At 42.7% G+C, this 19,237-nt stretch overlaps 1 protein-coding gene and 1 long non-coding RNA gene across 4 annotated transcripts in view; one reads left to right on the top strand and one right to left on the bottom strand.

Annotated features, from left to right (window-relative positions):
* Window positions 1-6,363, bottom strand: part of HHIP (hedgehog interacting protein) — a 71,967-nt gene extending 65,604 nt beyond the window's left edge. Inside the window, exon 1 of the mRNA XM_065736381.1 lies at window positions 5,958-6,363. Within this exon, the coding sequence (XP_065592453.1) occupies window positions 5,958-6,224 (267 nt within the window). The 5' untranslated portion in view covers window positions 6,225-6,363. The remainder of the gene's footprint in view (window positions 1-5,957) is intronic.
* Window positions 6,364-10,264: 3,901 nt separating this feature from the next.
* LOC136048660 (uncharacterized) overlaps window positions 10,265-19,237 on the top strand; it is a 58,174-nt gene continuing 49,201 nt past the window's right edge. For 2 of the 3 annotated variants that reach the window (XR_010622206.1, XR_010622207.1), the window contains exon 1: window positions 16,474-16,789. This is a non-coding gene — a long non-coding RNA (uncharacterized LOC136048660). Of the gene's footprint in view, window positions 10,961-16,473; window positions 16,790-19,237 lie in introns of those variants that run through there. The other variant, XR_010622208.1, reaches the window with a different exon arrangement.

Below are 19,237 nucleotides of genomic sequence, written 5' to 3'. Positions count from 1 at the left end.
CTAATGCAGACTACTTGAAGGTGGAAAAAAGCTGTATGTTAACAGGCATTTCACAAGGGAAAAAAAGAATTTGTCCGTAGCATCTTGTTTCTCTTGATTTTGAAAGCCTAACTTTCTCCTGAAAAAAAGAGCATATATTATGCGTGGTACTTGAAGAAGCACTAAACCACGATTGATGATGTGTTTAAGTAAACACACGAGCCTAAGGAGCGCAATGTCATCAAATCGTGAAAAATAATGGAAAACAGCATAGCTGTCTTTATTAGTCTTTGAATGCAGTGCACTTTGTTAATCTATTGTTAACCACATGGACTGTTTTTTGATCATTCATCCCAATGGTGGATAATAGGAAATGTGTTCTCAGTCGAGAGGGACTGAATCTGATCCAATGCAAAAACAAAGCTCAGGTTATTTCAACTGTTTGTTTAACATGGCCATAAACAAAGACTGCAAGAGGCTTATTTTAAGAAATATTAATGCTGTAAGTATTTATATTCCCTAAAATTTATAAATATTTGTAAACGTTGCATTTGAAAATAGCAACAGAGTTTTGCTGGAGTTCATATCTGAGTTGTTTTGTAGAATGACTTTACAATGTGTCATTTCCCTGCAGCACAACACTGATGGGAATTCTCTCAATTACTTTTGATAGGAGTAGTTATTCTGTGCATGAAGGCTCTTAGTATGTTTGAGTGTGCTGTCTCATACGCTGGCTGTCTTCTGGGGTGCAGCACTTCGGTGACACAATTCCAAACTCATCATTTTATTTACGCATCATAATTACGCAAGCATAAACCATTTGAGAGAAATGCACTTCCCATTGTTTTAAAGAGCTATGTTTTCAAACTATTCTACATTATATGGCCTGTTCAGTTACACAAAATCCTGTTTAAAGGAACATTACTTTAGAAGATAAACTCTCTCAAGGAAAATTTAGTCTTAACTATCCATTGTCATATGGCTAAGTGAAATGTTTCATAAAGTTTAGCAGTGCACCTTAGACCACTGATTAGAAGAACACCATTTGGCCTCTCCCCCTATTCTAGAAGAGGTGCCATTGGCTTTCAGTGTAATTCCTCTAGATTTGCTGGAATCATTGAGTGTATTACGTGCTATGTTCTTTACGCTATCTGTTCGCAGATTATCTTCATCTTCACAGCACCTGCAGTTAAGTGATGTGACTAACATCAGCCACGTATGGTTTATTATCTCTCTTCAGATCTTCTCTGGGATTATGATCGTCTCAAATCTTTCTTTCCTCCAGCGAAGGCTTGCTTGTTCATTTATTTATTTAACTTGAAGACCAATTAATTGCACGTTGCATGTATGGTGAAGGGTTTGCCTTCACCCTGAGTTTGTTGGTGAATTCCTCCCACAGCCTCAGCTGCTCTCCAGAAAAAGGAAATGAAAAGGTTCTTCTGCAGTTATTTTCACTTGGGCCATAGCAGCAGAACAGTTAACCTTAGTCTTCCTGACTTTCAGATGCTGTTCTAGATGTGGGAAAAATGCCTCAAGGACAAAAACTAAAAATATAATTATAGGTACAATAAAGTATGACCAAAGTAAATAATAACTACAAAACTTATATTCTTTGGGATTGCGTTCTAGGCACTTGCAGTAATCCACAATGCAATTATCTGCATGATCTGGACTTTCTTAAAGGATGGTGGTATCCTGACAAAGTACCTTGGCATCCTGATGGGAAGTGAAGTCAAATCATTGTCTGCCAAACAGAACAAAGTCTGGGGTCAGCAGGGGATGACTGAAAGCACTATCCATAAGTGCAGCTTTTTAAGAACTTGATGACGCCAAGAAGCTGGAAGCTCTCCTCAAGTAAAGATGAAATGACCACTTTGGAGTTTCCACCAAATGAAAGTGCGCCATGACTACAGACTCTTCAAAGTACTTGCCTATATTCAGTAGTGTCACCTGCTTTGCAGAAGACTCAGATTTTTTTCATCAGTGAGTTAATCTCAAGCAGCAGGCTTTCTTGCGGTAGCAGTAGGATGGTGTGTTTAGAAGTGCAAGTAAACACTAGGTATTACTAGGTAAATATTCAGTGTGTTTATTGAATCAACTCCGCAGTGATGCAAATATAAAATTTTACTACTTCTACTGGAAGACTCCAGGAAGAATTATGAAGAGAAAAAAAAGAAAAAAAAAAAAGAAATTACAGGATATCAAAGCTAATTTACTGTTTCTTGTGGAAAATGTTATTGACGTTGCCTGGTGATACAGAAGAAGAAACGCTTGCCAATATTTCAGTCCTCAGAATTAAGACAAAAGGATCCTAATCCCCCTGAGCAGCTGCTATCCAGGAATTAACCACAGGAATTCACCCCCTCATGTCATTTCTGGAATGAATCTTGGTCATATAATAGCTAATCGGAAGATTAAGGAATCAGAGTCAATCAATTATCTGAAAATCAAGTATGTTATTTAACTTTTAGAATGCTAAAGCAAAGTCGGGTGGTAACGTTTGCTCTGTGTGAGGTCTGATGTATAACTCTCTACTGGCTGGGAGATAGGACAACTGTTCTATTCTGAATCTCAGTAAATCGATAACGTATTTATCCTGGAGTATTTTAAATCAGCTTTAAGTGAAAGCTGCAATACTTATTCGAGTGAACCTTTCTCTGATGGTTCTCCACTTTGCGAGTGACCTTACGGTTGACAATGGCTTTGGTCTTTTGAAGAAATGTAAACTAATTTCCTGCTTCAGTTTTTAAGGTCATGTGTGAAATCATCAAACTGCAGTGGTTTAAACTAACTGTGCTCTGGAAAATATGTAAAACTTCCAAACATTTATTGCAACATGCCTAATAATGATTATGCCTGCTGCTGAATAATTTACAACATCTGTAAGATCATCCTTTAATCTCTTGCCACATGAAAGTAAAACGCATAGACTGAAGGTAAGATAAATCCTGGAGTGGGGAGGAAAGCATAGCATACGACATTGGTTTATCAGCAAAGAAGAACCAGAGAAAGGCATAGTAGACAGAAATTCTTTACATTGAATATGGTCATCTGTTTTGTATACCCTGGTCATATCTAGTCTGAAAGGCAACATCGTTTTGATGCTAACAGAAAAAAAAAACCCAACCCACCGTGAAATAAGTCCTTGCTCTAAGCTGTGTTTGATACATAAGGATTTATGTCTAAAAATCATATGCTTACGAGATTGTTCAGCTCTTGGGTTGAACATATGCTTCTTCTGTACCACAGAACTGGATTATGTCATTAAAGAGTTCGGTTTCAATTTTAATTAGGGTAATATGGGTAATATGTAAATAGATCATTGTACTAAGGCAGCTGTTAAAGGGACTCCGAGATGAGTTATTTGTTTAGTTGGATGCGTTCAACAATAGCCTTTGTTCGTGAAAGAGCCAGAGCAAACAAATGATTGTAAAAGGGCACACTTGAAAACAATTACTTTTCACCCTTTCCTTGACAGCTTTGGCTGTGAAACCAACTGAGGTAGAGAGGACTTCGTTGCCTGTTGGGCTGTGAGCGAACTTTCAGAAGACCCAGTGTTACAATATTTGACTGTCCCACATTAACAAAGGGATAGCACAGAAAACTGCAGGACGAAGAGTTAAACATCAACAAGGGTGTGTAAAAATCATACTTGAGGCAGTGCAGTGCTCTGTATGGTTATTAGGATAGCTCCATTTCTGCCCCCAAAACCGCAGCCAGTGGTGGCATTTTCCTTGTAAATTTCACAAATTTGGCCAAAAGCTCTCAAAGACCCGGCGTCAACCAAGAAGCGCTCATGAAAATGTCTACTGAGCATGCTCAACTTTGTTTTTATAGGAGCTGGCGTTCAGATTCCTGCTCGTGTCATAGCCATAGACAGATGATGGAGAGCAACATTTAAACAAGCTATTTTTTGGACTGTCATAGAGCAGAATTTTAAAAATGTGCTCTTTGAAAAGCTTTATTGAAATGTACTCCGTAATGGTTTACCGTGTCTAAAAGGAAGACCATCTCATTTGGTGAAGCATAAATGACATATTTGGACATTTTTCCTAAACATGTACTTATCTGATGAAGCAGATCTGAGAGGTTCAGGATAGTTACTCTCTGATGGAAAATAGTCTGATTTTAAAATCCTTTGGGATTATATTCCTTACAAAACGTAATTTCTATTTCATACAAAAACCAGATTTGACAGCTCAGGAATAGCTAGCGTGGCATATATGGTCAGTGCCGCACGTTTATATGAAGCTGTGAGTATTGTTACTCCAATGGAACCCAAGGGGAGTTAGAAGATATTTTCAAGTAATTCTAAGAAGAGAATAAACCCTTCAAGTGTCTGGAGATTGAAAAGTTACTGAAACACAACTTCCAATGTACTGCATTGAGCCAATTGCTGCAAGGGTCTCTCCAAGCACTGGACAATCTCAGTTGCATATATGCCACTGAGCAAAACAGGGTGAATTAAGGACATATTTTCCAGTCCTTATTCTTTTCCTTTTTTTTCTTTCTGTCTTTTTCTTTTCCCCAGCTAGATCTTTCAGGTTATCTGCGTGTGGTTAGCTTATAGTTTAATTCAATTATCACACAGGGGCTTAATGACGCTGTCTCTAGACAACGTGAAGAAATCTATCTGCCTTGAATCTCAAACTGCTGCTGCATATGGTATGAATAAAGAGAGATCTGCAGCTGAAAACCTGCAGTAAGACAGTTCTCACTCATCTGGGAATAGAGGGGGTAGGACAAATGCTCCCTCAAAAGGCATGAACATTTGGACAGAGCTGGGGACTGAAGGAGAATGATGTTCTCCAGTTTCACCCATTAGTGAACCAACTAACAAACACAATGGTGTTGTTGTTATTCTTTTGCCATAAGCAACAGGACTCTGTGTGTGGGCAGCAGTTTAGTGGGGAGGAGGATAAGTCGACCCCTTTTTGTCCTATTGATTTTTTCCTATTTGCATGACTTGAGCAAATTAAATGATGCAATATGGCTTTTTGTTACAAAACAAAGTGAGAGATACCACCCAGACACATATGTTGATTCGTAGAAGCTGTTTACATGAGAATGGAGTGAAATCTACCGTGAACTGAGCATAAAAATTCGATTCAAGCCGGGTATTTCTTTTTTATTATGCTTGGGCCAGCGAGACTGGGACACAAGTTTTCCTCGAGTCTCTCAGACCCTGACAACTACAGAGTTGTAACAGAGGAATTCTTAATTAAACCTAAAACAGGATGGAGAGGGGAAGGAAAAAAAAAAAAGACACCTGACGGCTTTATTTCACGTGCAGCGCTTCCTAACGACGCTGCTGGGTGCCGCACGCCCGCGGGGCTCAGCAACAGGCGGGCGGAGGACGCTCGGAGCGGGGGGCTGAGCGGGCTCCTCCACGCAGCCTCACGCTGCCAGGAGCGGAGCTATGCCCGCTCGTCGCCCGCAGCCCGTCCGCGCCGGGCGCCGCCACGGCCGCGGGTGGGTGTTTTGCGGCTGACGCGCGTCATCGCGGGCAGCGCGGGGCCCCGAGGGCTGCGGAGATCCTAAAGTTCGCGGACGCCGAGCGCCGTCCGCTATCCCAAAACCCTCCTTGACCAAACGGGCGGAGAAAATCGGACGAGATTTCTGTTACCCCAGAAATAAATAAATAAATAAATAAACCGGAAACCGCCGCCGGGCTCATTTACGGTCCCAACGCTGCCAGCGCCCGGAGGGCGGCCAGAGCCCGTCCCGCTCCTCCACCTTCCCGGGGCCGCTATCTGCGGGTGGCACGGTCCCGCCGCACTGGCCCCCGCGGCGGCGCCCACGCCGGCGCTCCCACGCGACGCGCGCGGGACGGAGCCGCGCCGTACCCGCTGAGCGCACGTCCCCCGCGGGCGGTGCGCGTTCCCCCGGCTCCGGAGCGGCGCCGGGGGCGGGCTGCCGCCGTCCCGCGCCCCCGCGCAATAGAAGCGGCCGCGGCTCCCGCCGGCGGCGGTGCCTACCTTGGCCCTGGCGTGCAGCAGCCCCTGCGCGTCGGCGCGGGAGCAGCAGGAGAGGCGCGGGTAGAGGCCGCGGCACATCGCCTCCGCACCGCCCGGCGCCTCCGGGGACAGCAGCCGCCGGTCGCGCTTCTTGAGCCGCCGCGGCGGGGTCCCGTTGAGGCACCTTCTCCTCCGGGCGCCGCTCTCCCCGAACTTGGCGTCCCCCTCGAAGAAGCAGAGAGCCACGGCCACCAGCAGCAGCTTGAACGGCAGCATCTTGAGCATCATGCCTTGAGGGAGCGTGCGAACGCGCCCGAAGGGGGAGGAGGGGAATCCCACGGACTTTTCTTTGCACTTCGGGAAACCACCTCCCTCCCTCCCGCGGAGGCTGCGGAACGGGAGCGGAGCGGGCGGCCCGCGGGGAGCGCCGCTCTGAGAGGACGGGCAGAGGCGAGCGGGCGGAGGATGCTCGGCGGCCGCGGGGCCCCGCGAGCGGCACAGGTTCAGCAGCGGCCGCTGCCGCGCCGGGGCGCCGAGGCTCGGGGCGGGCCGGGCAGCGGGCGGCGGCAGCCCTCCACTTGTCGTCCCATAGGAAGGGTGTCCCCGCGCTGGGACGGCGGCGGCCGGGCAGGACGATGCCCCCTCCGCTGCCGGCGGCGGCTGCGGCTCACTAGGGCTCTCATGTTTCGCTCCCTCTTTTCTTCTTCTTTTTAAGCCGCGCGCGGGGAGGTGCTGCCACCGCGCGCCCTGCACGTCACCCGGCGGCACCGGCCGCGCGCGCGGCCGGCGTGCGAGAGGCGCGGGGCCGCGCCTGGCTCCAGGTCGCCGCTCCGCTTTACGCCGTCGGGGCCGCGCCGGCCGGCCGGCCCCCGGGCGCGCGGCCCCGGCGCGTTGAGAAGCGGCGGAGCCCCGCGGTTCTCCCGGCGGAAGGCGAGCGCTGTAGGTGGGTGCCGCCGCCCCGACGGGGAGGCGGACAGAGGGCAGCCCCCGCGTACGGCCCCGTCGGCGGGAGACCCGCTCCGGCTCCCAGAGCTCAGGGAACGTTCTGGACGCGCGTGGCCGAAGCCCGCGCCCACGGTCGAACTTTTGTTGGCCGCGGGGGAGAGTCTGAAAGTTCGAAATACCCCCGAGTGGTGGTGAATCGCGGAAGTGGGGCGAGCGTGCGCCTGACGTGATGGGAGAACAGGGCGCGGGCACGGCTCCGTGCTCGGGGATGGGAGAAGGGGAAAACGGGGAGCCCGCAGAGCGCCCGGCTGAGGGAAGCCCCGAAGGGGGGCGGCCCGGAGCCCCCGCAGCGCAGTGCCAGAGCGTGGAGGTGTGAGCATCTTCCTGCGGGAATGGGCGACCGCAGAGCTGCGGCGCAGGTGCAGCCACGCCGCCGGTGGAGGGAGGAAAGCAGGTGGGCAAACGGGGCCCCCGGGGCTGCTTCCTGGAGCTTTGGTGGTGTGCTGTGACGTGGAGGGAAAGTGCCTCGCAGCCCGTCTGAGGTGGGGGGGGGAAGGAGGGAAAGAAGGGCTGCAGGGAGGTCCTCGTTTGCAGTAATGTTTCTGAAGGGAGCGGAGCCTGTTGCTGTTGTCCTCGTGGTTGTTCCTAGGCGAGGAAAATCGAGTCTCTTCAGATGTGCTTTTGAACTCTTATGCTTAAACGGTCTGCGCTGAACTAAATAGGAATTCGGCGTGGGCCAGGAGTACCTCCCATAAGTCGTCGTGCAGATGTACAAGCTGCTTCCTCCTCCCATAAATGCGTTACTTGAAGGCTGGTGGTTCCTTAGCTCGTGGCCACCTGTGTCTCATTCGTGTGAAAACGTGCCTGACCAAGGCCTGAGTTGCATCAGGGATCGTTGTGCGAGGGCTCTGGTGCAGTGTGTTGATGGGTGGAGTTGGTGTGGCATCCTTGAGTTTCACCAGCACCAGCGATACGGTTTTCTTCTTCGTTGTGTTAATGGCAGTGTGGGGACTGGTTCCATGAGCAATCAAACAGAAGCGGCATGACAACAGCTGTGTTGTGTTCATTACTCTGCATTATTGCATAGGTTATTCCGAAATAAAAGTGCTTTTAAGCACGTGATACTGCAGTAACTGTATCAGAATGAAATCACTTTTACTCCCTTACTCCCAGGCAGTCCCACCACAGAGGGTTACAGGAGAGGCGGAACTGTGGAGTCGGAAGTGCACAGCTGAAGGCCTGTCTGTTTCTTTCCCTGGGTAGGCAGGTGCTCATGCTTTTCAAGCAGTTTGTGTATTTTTGCACTGCTTCTCGCTTATTGCAATGGGAAACTGGAACTAGATGGAAAGAAGTGACTGTGGGGCAGATATCCTCTTGAAAAAACAAATGTTCAGTGAAAATTTCTGTTGAGCGGTTGCAGCCCGGTCCTCGCAGTTCCTGTCTCTCTAGAAGGAGAGAGGAAGTGAGGAATATAAATCTGTATGATCAAAGTAATACAGCTATTAGTAAATAACCTTTCTTCATCCTTCAAGTGCTGCCTGCATAAATATCCGTTTCTATGTATACCTGTACCAGTTCTCAGAGAAGGTGAATTTGAGCTGTATTAATTAAATAGAGAATGATTTCCCGAGATGGGAAGCTGCCAAACTAAGAAAGAGCTGACAGTCTGTGAAGGTCAGATTCTACACAGAAATTTTGCACAGATCCATGTTGAAGACATTTCCCAGAAATTCTGTGGAATGTACTATTGACCTTGTATAATGTGAAGTGCTTGAAACTTTAAGCTCTGTAGCAGTGGAAGGATATACAGATGTATAAGCAAGACTTGCAGAGGGTTGAATGTTTTTTAAAACCCCTGTCTAGAAATTGCTGATCTTGGTTTTTTTGGGTGCAATTTAATCTTATGTTCCTCTCCACACTTCAAAAAACAACACGATCCTTCTTTAACGACATGATTTTGGTTTTTTTTTTTGAGCTGGTTGGTGTAGGAATTTATTTATGGACCTTTTAATAATGCAAAGTTAAGGTCATTATATGACATTTCAGAGTGCCAACTTCAGGTGACTTTCAACCTCTCATAAACAGAGATAAGGGAATACTTAGGAAGTAGAAACGTATACATTGGAAATATGGTTAATAACCACATCAGTCTTTTAATGCATCCTGGGTTCTGTCATGTGAAGTTCATTACCTGAAGTGATTAAACACGATAATGCCCTAAACAGAGATGAATAAATTATATCATTTGTTTAGAGCATGTAGGATGTCAGTGAGGATCTTCAGTTATGATACAGTTAGGTTAGCAAATCAAAAGGAAGCTATTACCACTAGAGTATTTGAATGGAGCTGGGTTTTCCTCCTAGGTTTGCTCAGGGGATAAGGAGACCGTACTTATTGGTACCGCTACCTTTGTTATCTTTATTATTGTCTAAACCATCGTACATCATGGTGCCTGCATAGTGTGAGTTAAGCGTGCCAGAATACCCTTCAAAGAGCATGAGGCTAAGACTATGGCATGCAATTGAACTTATGTCTTGCCTTCTTTTTAATGGCTGTGGCTCAGCATTTGAATGGAAAGCTTCATAAATATTTTGTAAGGGAATTTAAACACACCAAGAAACCTGTTTTAAGATTTGAAGTTAGTGAATTCCTCAGTATTTTGAACAGGGAAAGGAAATAACAGCAGCTGCTGTAATGTCAATCTGGGGAAGTACAGTTATCATGTGAGTTAACTGATGGGAACAGGACCTGGGCAAAGGGATCTCAGGACATCGTGAGGATTAGATCTGATGGATGGATGGATCAGATTATGGGAGACATCAGATTTTACCTGAACTGCCAACGTGTCTGATAGCACACTGTTGTATATTGTTATGGTTCATGAGAGAGACTCACATTGTCATCTTGTCTTTGCAGCCAGGCTGTGTAAGTTTGCCAGTGATAATAAGACTACATTCTATCCTTCCACATGGGTGGAAAATACATGCCATGCCACGAGGGGAATTTTGCAGTGTGGGAGCAGGCTAGGAAACAAGCCTGATTTCAACCTTGGATGCAACCTTGGTTTGCATCTGAGAAATTATGGTACGGGAAGATCACCCCTCTACCAAGGACATTTCACTGGGTAAAACAGGTGGACTTCATCTGTTGGAGAATAGCTTTGCTTTTGTTGTAGCTGAGATTTAAGTTGAACTTCTCAAACGCGATGTTATCCTCAGAGGGAAAGAAAAGGTCCTTTTTTCAGGAATAGTTCACTGTCAGATGAAATAAGGGTGGTAACTCCGTGTCTCATCAACATTACGTATTTGAGTGAGTCCATTATAACATCACACTTGTTACTTGAAGTGCACTCCCCAAACTGTGGGATGTGTGATTCTACTTTGTTTCTTATTTATTCATGTTCTTGTTGAGTTCACTCTGTATCATAGAAAACTGTACTGTTAGAAACCACAGTGTGAGAAACATTTAATCATGGGATCTCCAAAGAGAATATATATACTCAAAAGTTAGTATTCCAGTTCCAGATTAAATTCTGAAGGAAAAAAAAAAAAAGAAAAGCCTTAAATTTTGAATTTAATGTTTCATTCAGAAAGGAAAGTAGAAAACTCTTTCTGAAAATTACTTTTACATTACTTTGAAATGAAACGGAGCTCAGGAGTCCAGGATCAGAGACTTTGGCCTCAGCTGAAACGTAATGGTCCCATCCCCCTCTTTCCCTGTCAACTGGATGGATAGAGACCCAGGAATCTGGAAATCGGGAGTGAGAACTTGGGCAGGAATTTCAAGGTTTGGCAGTCTGGGTTTCTGCACATCTGGCTTTTTTTTGGGTGAAAGCCTGACTGTCCTGAGAGTCCCATTAGAAGTGGGGAGTTTGTTCTGGCTCTCAGCTGCATCACTAGGGCTAGGGTTCCTGTGGCTTCAGAGCAAAGACCTGGAATATCAGGAAACCCCGACTCCTGGGCAGTCTTTATGGCAGGAGTTCCCCACAGCTGTGAACTCTTCCAGTCCATTTGCTGCTGCAGCTCCTCTGGTACTGAAGAAGGAAAACTGCTGGAACGGTGTCACGAAAGCATCTTGTGGTTAGTCAGAAGTTTATAAAACCATTATGTTTTTCCTTATATTTCTACTTGTGATGTAACAGAATTTTTCAGTTTGGTCAGAACATTTCTGGTTGGTTCTACCCATCATATGCTATAGCCCACATGGTTTCATTGGTGTTCAGAATAAAATGTTGCTTGTCTTTGCATACCACAAATACGAGGTGTGAAAACTGGTGTAACATGAATGAACGGAACTTGCTGGGATATTTTTTATGGGAAAATAGATGCCCAGACAGTCACAGACAAGTCTTTAGGGTATGTCTTTACCACAGTGTTCCCCTAGGCTCTTAAAAGAAATCCTCTAAACCATCTGAAGCCACCTGGACCATTTGGGACTATATAATGTGTCTAGTCTCTAAACATGACTTCAAAAAAACCCTGAGTTCTGAGTACAAAAGCAGTATTTGGCTGACGTGAACTCTGCTTGATTGGTTCATCAGGGAATATGAGCTACAGATGATTTGAGCACATCATCTCAGCTGCTAACACAAATCATCAGTTACCTGTGTTCAGTTTTGCAATATAAGCTAGGCTAACCAGAAGGCAGATAAAGCCAACCATTTCATGAAAGAATGAAGACTCAAGAGGCCCCTTTGCCTATGGTCCACATACTTTTACTACCTTCTGTAATTCACCTCAACAGCATGTCTACATTTACACGTGTTAAAGAGACAAAGGAAGCTGCCATGGGAAAACCTTTTTTTCTGAGCAGGAACTGTAGTGACCCCACTGCTGATTGCAGTTTACCAGCCTCGTGTCTGCCAACCTTTGGTCCAGCATTTGGAGTATACTTAATTCCTCTGGGGACGCTTTGTGTGAGATGCAATCAAGGAGGTGCTGAAATGCTTTTAATAGCTATCAAAGGGATAAAGGTCTTTCTGATGAAATGATATTGTGCGTGACAGAACTAAATAAGGGGCCTAAATAATTGTGCCTAATATTATTGGTTGCCTGCCAAGGGCAGGGATATAATTCACAGCATGCCAGGGTTAAAACCAAGCAGTCACAAAACTGCTGTGAGCTGCTCGATGGTGGGCATGTCACATAGGATTCCACAGATTTTGTCTGTGGTGATGTGGTGCATGTGCACGTCACTCTGTTTCATAAATGATTGCAAATCAATTTCTATTTGATATGGAAGATTTGGAAATTCTTCATAGTAGCTTTCCCATAATAAATGCAAAGGCAGCACACGCTGCATTGCTGCAGACCGAACCTGTGTTCTATTTAAACTGTGCTTTCCAGGTAGTGAAAAATAGGGTGGTTTTTTTTTTCACAAGTAGGAAATATTGATGGAATCAGTCACGTACTTACTTAAGAAAATATATGTCTAACTCATGTAATTTAGCTTTCAGAAGGTTTATCTAGTTCAGTAGCATAATATATCTTTAGGAAAGCAGAGAGTTCATCTCAAAAATGTATGCTTCTTGACACATCTTTCTCTGAACTACCATGTCCCTTGGCATATGGGGGAAGGTACCAGCATGCCTAGCAGTTATTTTCAGACATGCGCTGACAACATACTCAAAAGTCAGTGGTTTTGGCTCCTGTTAAGGGATTTCAGAATGGTGCTGAAAACTGCCTCACATCCGATAGCGTGCGTGCTTCTGGAGGCTCATGAGCACTTCTAGGCTTCTTGTTGTGGCAATGTAATGCATGCATAGTGCACCATCTTTCTGAAGTGTCCATTTAGCCTGCACTCAACTAAGTTGCAAATTTAACCTGTAATAACTCCTTCTGTCTCCCTTCCCTAAAGGGCCATAGGGAACATTGTATTAGCAGCCTAAATCCTGACTGCATGCGATCAGTCTGGATAGAATTTATGGTCTGAGTCCCAGTCATGCACAAAGTTGGAAGACACAGGTGATGTTGTAAACAGCTAATTGTGGTGAAGTCTTTGGGAAGTGACTTAGCTTGGTCTGCTTGCCCTCACTCATGCTCCCATGATGCGCAGCAAGTTTCAAGCACGTGAATCTTAGATTATTTACAGTATTCAACCTTTAACTAGAAAGTGATGCTGAAGTTCGTTTTAATTAAAATGAAATATGGACAGCAGTTTGTCTAGGGTTTCATTTCGTGGTCATAAAGCTACTTTATGCGCGTGGAGCATTGTCCAACCATTAGATTTTGGAACTCTGTTTCTGCAGGCTGATATTATTTTGCCAGGAATGTGGTCATCAAAGACAGATTGGACCATGTCCGTTCTTCTAAACCTTGACATGAGAACTCCATTAGATGTGTAGAGAAATAAATCTAAGTAGGTGGTGGGTTCACACGCAGGTGGCAGTGTGTGAATCATTTCTTTCATTTAACTGGAATATGTATGAACAAAGAAGATCCTTGGATGAAGATATAAACTGATGTTGATGCCAGATGAACTTTAACTGAACTTAAAGTCAAAGCATATTTAAAAAAAAAATAATAACCCAGGATAAGGAGATACAGTAGTAGATGCTGGAACTGATCTTGGACAGGTATAATAGAAAGCTTCTTCCAGTCTGTGTTGTGCTTCCGTGTTAGATAGACTGTGGTTTGCAGAAGAATATGCTGCACCTTCTGTGCGTGCTTGCGGTCCGGTTTTCTCAGGTTTCCCTGATGCAGGCAGACATGTAGGGCAGGAACTTTAAGATGGCCACAAGTAGAGCTGAAAGCTGTATTACTGCCAGAAACAAAGAGAAAAGCACAAAAAATGACTTGCTCGTCGATATCAAAATTATTAAATTTAGAAGAGCACATGCCTTTAGCCCAACATGAAAATATTCTACAAGGAAACTGAGAGTCCTCTTTGTTGGCATTAGATGAACAGGCATCATTCATGTTTACTTTTCACATAATAGTGTAGAATAAATAGTGTATCCAGACGAAAAGCACAACTTTAGTATCCTTCAGTTGTCCAATTACAGTGTAATCAGTGGACTCAGCATATGCATTCAATCCCAAGCTGTTTCCAGGACTAGTGAGCAACTGCTGAGATACAATGATGATAGCACTTGAAAACCATACAAGATACAGTGCAAGGTACACAGTTGGTTTTGTAGTATTCTCTGCTTGAATGCGTGCAGTCTGTGGCCCAGAAGTCCAGATGAGTTGTCCTTAATCCTGTGACTTTTATATGCAGCCCAGCTTCCACAGGATTTGAAATTATGTTTGCTACCAAGTGACTGAGTTAAGCACTACGTCCTAACCTTGAGGCGCATATTATAATCACCTTCGAGTGAACTTTAAGGATGAGCAGTACTGCTTCGTGGAATTCGTTACAGATGTAAGATAGTTCCTAATTTCCCAAGGGATGGTCACCACAGACTGGCTGTTGGAATGAGGCAAACAGGCTGCACTTAACCCTTACTGCAGAGGTTTCGTTCTGATTGTGGCAAAAACAAGACTTAAAGTGATAGATTCTAGCTTTTTGACCTTTCCTATTCCCCGTATAATTTTTATAATAGAGCCTGAATGATGACTTATAACAGGAATAGTAGCTTTCCAGGTTTGATACGTAGTTGCAAACTACTTTCTGTGTATGAAACAAGATTAGTAGAAAGCGATCACCACTCCAATGAGATACAACAAGCAATAGATTCACTGTTGATTTCAGTAGAGGATGATAACTGGTGCCACTTGTCAGACCTGTCAACCGTAATATACTTGAGTGTGGGAATTACATCGTTTCACAGTTTGCAGAACAACGGACTACTGTTGGTGAATTTTGCTAGCTAATCAGTCAAGTATAGGTAGGAATCAAGTGAGTTTCTACAGGCGTTCAACATTTTTTGGAAAATCAAGGGTCTGTTGACTGTTCACAAGAGAATAATTCTAGCAGCTGTGTTTTTGTTTATTTTCTAATATTAATTACTCTTTTTCTAGTATTAAGGCATTGTACTTTCAGTAGACGGTTTATGATAAACTTATCTGAATCTGTACATAATGGTGAAAGGCCTTGAGTTCATCCTATGCCCCTTGCAGCGTGAAGGAACTGAAGGATTGTGTGGGCTGCTCTCTCTGGACCTAAATGTTTTTATAAACCTCACACTGAATATTCAGTTCTTCTGGGAGGTTTTGTGTATCGCTTCGCCAAGCGTGGCTTTCCAAAGGGTTTGAACTTTAACATCAAGGGCACTTGTCTGTCTTATGAGTAAGTAATCTGTACAGACAAAACTTTGGGGAGCACTTCTTAAGTGACAGCTGCACGTTCCCTGAGACTGCTTTTGTAACAAGAAATCAGTGAACTAGTCTGGAAGCTGGAATAGTTTTGATATAGCTGAGCATACTGGTAATAGCAGTAGTGCTGCCAGTAGATATTTTTTTTTTTTTTAGGTAATCATTTAAAAAAGTTTTAATAGTCATTTTTGACGTGGTGGAAAAAAGTGAATTCAAGCAGATGAGGCAGTAAGCATGGGTTATCTATCTGGTTTGCTACTAGAAGGGAGCCATATAAAATGCACAAAGGGCACTTTTGTTTAAAAAAAAAAAAAAGAGCTTTGCTGGGCTAATAGCCTTTTGCTTCTTTTATTTCTTAGCAATCTTTAATTTAGAGATTTCTCACATGGGAAACCAAACTGTATCTTGAGATCCACCTGCCTGCATCCTACCTACTACTAGAATGGCACTAAACTCTGAAGATGTAACGTTTAAGTGGTCTAATGATCATTTTTGACATCACGTTTCACAGCATGCCAAAGTTCACCTATTGTCAGGTAGAGCTAAGATATCCACAGTCCTTTTCTTTGAAGAGAATTAAATTCTATGAATAAAAGGAGAATTAGTCCAGCGCTGAAAAGTAGAAAAGAGGAAAAAAACAAGCAAACAAAAAAAGGTTAACAAACAAACAAACAGAGGTTAACAGTTAAGAATTAACGATAAAATAGGAAAAGTGAATAAAGAAATGAAGGTTTTTTAGACATGCTCTGTCCTCTTAATCGTGACTTGTTCTGGAACCCATAGTCCTCTTAAGTTTATCAGTTCTCTCTTGATCACTCCCTTATTATCTTTTTCCTTCTAACTTTGGCCCAAACTTCAGCATTACAACAGCTTGACACTGAATTTCTTGTAAGTTCAATGCACATTCAGTATCTGTTTAGTTACATATACTTATGTTCACTTTTATACTTCTTGCTAACAGTAAATGATCCAGAGAATTTTCAGTCATGCATTGATAGGAAACTAGAGTTGGCTGATGCAGTACTTAATTTTTGAACAATTAAGGAATCTGCGTTTTTTGGTTAGCTTTGAAACAGAAACAATGTACTATGATTCTTATTCAAGCAAGCATTTATTTTCTAACCTTTCTCATAGGAGGATGCCGTGTTTCAGTTGGCTTACTCTGTTTTAACATAAACCAACAAAAACTTAGACATCTTATGCTTTTTCATATAGATTTAATGCTGAATCTTTATATTCATAAACATTTTGGAGTATCTGTTACCAACCTGAAGAAAAAGAAATTAGTTTCTTTTGGTTCAGTATATGTCAGAAGTGGGTGAATACTCAGATATTCCTATTCAAGTGACTGAAAAAAATTCCTTTGGTTTCAAGGCCATCATTCTACATTTTCAAAACGTTTAATATTCTGCAGCTGCAATTTCTCAAATTTGCTTTCCTTGTGGAGATGAAGCTTTGCTAAGGGACAAATTTCTTGATGCTCTGATTTTGTTTACATATCTTTTGAAAGGATACAATTGGAAATGATGATATCACTGTCTTACAGGTAGCCAACACCCTTGGCTGTGTGAATTTTGGCTGAGATGGTGAGGAGTGTTGCCACCCAAGTATGATTCCACCGCCAGCTCTATCGATGTTTCACGCTGAGAATGGGTAATTAGTTTTCCTTTAAAAACTTTTGTTGACAATAAAAAATGCAAGTATCACTAGAGAATAGAATTCGTTGTCGAGTTTCAGGTACAATATACATAAAAATTCATGTTATTTTCACATGGTGGCATGACTGGAACTGAATCAGCAAGCTTTTGAAAATTTAGTGATTACATTGTTAATACTGGAATGAGGTACATAAATAGAAGGCTGGATACAATTATTCTCAGAGCCTTTATTGTCTTTATCATATGAATGTCTTTCTGGCCTTCTGTTTTATGGCCCTTGGAACTGAGTTTGCCGTCTGTATTTTACATTTATTTATATGTTGCTCTGCATAATGGCAATCCATATTTTTTTCATCTAACTGATGGTACGGTAATCAATAGAGTAGTATTAGAGGAAACTTTAAAGAAACAATGGAAGTAACACTGGAGTAACACTGATTAGGGTAGTGTTTTGTATGGATAAAGTATGTACTTTCTCCTGTTACTACGTCAAATACATGTAAGTAGTAATTGTGACTTGTTGAATTAGAGTGTGAAAGCTGCACTACAGTCAGTATTCAGAATGGTGATTTCTATTGTTCTGTGGATAATTCTAAGTAAATGAGCAAAGATTGCATGCAATGAAATAAGAGAAATAATAAAATAATACATTACTTGTTGCTTGTCTAAATCCTAACATGATTTATAAATCTGGGAAAAGAAACCATATCCCTTTACATTTCTAGGAGACTGAAATTCTTTAAGTTACAGAAGAAATGAAAAATTCTAAGCCTTTTAAGTGTTGACAGTCTAAACATAAAAATAACTATAAATAGGTGGGCTTCACTAAAACCAGTAGCACTTTTGCTAAAAACCTGTAGCAGTGACAGAATTTTTTCCCGGATATATGAGGCATGGAAAATCTGTGACAGGACTTTGTGTGATCTTTTTCTGGCCATATTCAAAATCCTCTTCAAAAGGAGAACAGGAGCTCATCAGCTGTTCAAAATGGTCATCTCTCTGTTGATTTCAGTTTTAATGACTTCTACTACCTAAGAATCTGTCCCAGGAACTTTCTAGATAGAAAGACCCTTCAGTGCTATTTCATTTGAAAGGTGAAAACATACCCATGAAACAAAAATTGCCGTGTTCTCTATCCTCTGCATTATTGTTTTGGAATATTAAAATATAGTGGTTTTGAAAAATTCATAAAGCTAATAGAATTTACATCCTGTTACTCGAAGTGGAATCCAGTTTCTATCCATCATCTTTGATGGTCATACGATAGCCTGTTTGCTAATCAGACTCTCTTGTACTGATTTACTATACTTGTTAAATCCCAAATATAGAAATCTTACTATTACTAGGAGGTAATGAGTGAACTAGAAAACTATGGCATCCTTTTCAGATTATACTATTAGCACTGATAGTTAAAAAATGGAACCTAGTGCTCTTCCACTTGCAAACAAGAACTTTGGCACACGAGTGTGGTCACTGAGAGACAGTAATGGATATCATTTTCATGACATCACTTCAGATAACAGCCACCTAAAAAAGTGACTTAAAGATACTGTGTAAGTAGTTAGGAATCTGCCTGTATTGCTGGTTGTAACTGTAGGGAGAGTTCAACAAATCAAACTAGTTCCCAAGTGATACTTTGCCAGTTTTCTGTCCTTCATGCTACATATTCCGTACAGCCTGCAGGAAAGGAATATCTTCTTTTCTTTTTATTTTTGTTTTTCACCCCAAGAAAGAAGTGTTACTCAGCAGAGTTCGCTTTGCAGAGTAGGAGGACTTTTTAAGGCTTCTAGCTGCTGCACAAACGTGCTGAATATATTGTTTTGGTCAGTAGTTTAAGTATCCTAGCAAGTCCTACTTAATAACCTATCCGATAAGGCTTGATTGTGCTTCACAGTGTTTAAATTTTTGGGGGAACTGTTTAGATAACAGAAGTGCTTCAGTGCTGCTCCAGTGCTCACATTTGTGTCAAACTCCAAAATTAGAAAATTCTGTATCTGAACGTCTCAGATAAGTGAAATGCCAAAAGCAATTGCATATTTTGGTATTTTATTCAACGTTAGCTTCAGTGGTACCTCGCTTCAGTAACGTGTTTATACTTTATTTTCTGTATTTTTGTTGGTTGAGTTTCGTAGTGCTTTGCAGCTGGAGAATCTACAAAAGGAAATGGTCATGTGTAGATCATCTAAGTTTTCTCTTAATGATACTGGATTGTGCTCTGTATTTTTGAGAGATTTTTCTGAGTTTTAAACACTCATGTCAAATCATAACTGATGATATTTCTATTTGCCATTAAACTTTCATTAAATAATATATATTGAAAATTGTACATTCTCAGAGATGGACAGCATCTCATATCCACATGGAAAATAATCTGCTTTAAATCTTAAGAACTTATACTGGGAAACTAGTGAAGTGTTTGTTATGATGATGATGCAGTCGTTTT

The sequence above is a fragment of the Cyrtonyx montezumae genome, unplaced genomic scaffold (genome assembly GCF_038088225.1).
Source record: "Cyrtonyx montezumae isolate F1298 unplaced genomic scaffold, pur_monq_1.0 scaffold_2, whole genome shotgun sequence".
Taxonomy (NCBI): domain Eukaryota; kingdom Metazoa; phylum Chordata; class Aves; order Galliformes; family Odontophoridae; genus Cyrtonyx; species Cyrtonyx montezumae.
Note: the sequence above shows the minus strand (reverse complement) of the source record. Positions and strands in the feature narration are given on the sequence as shown.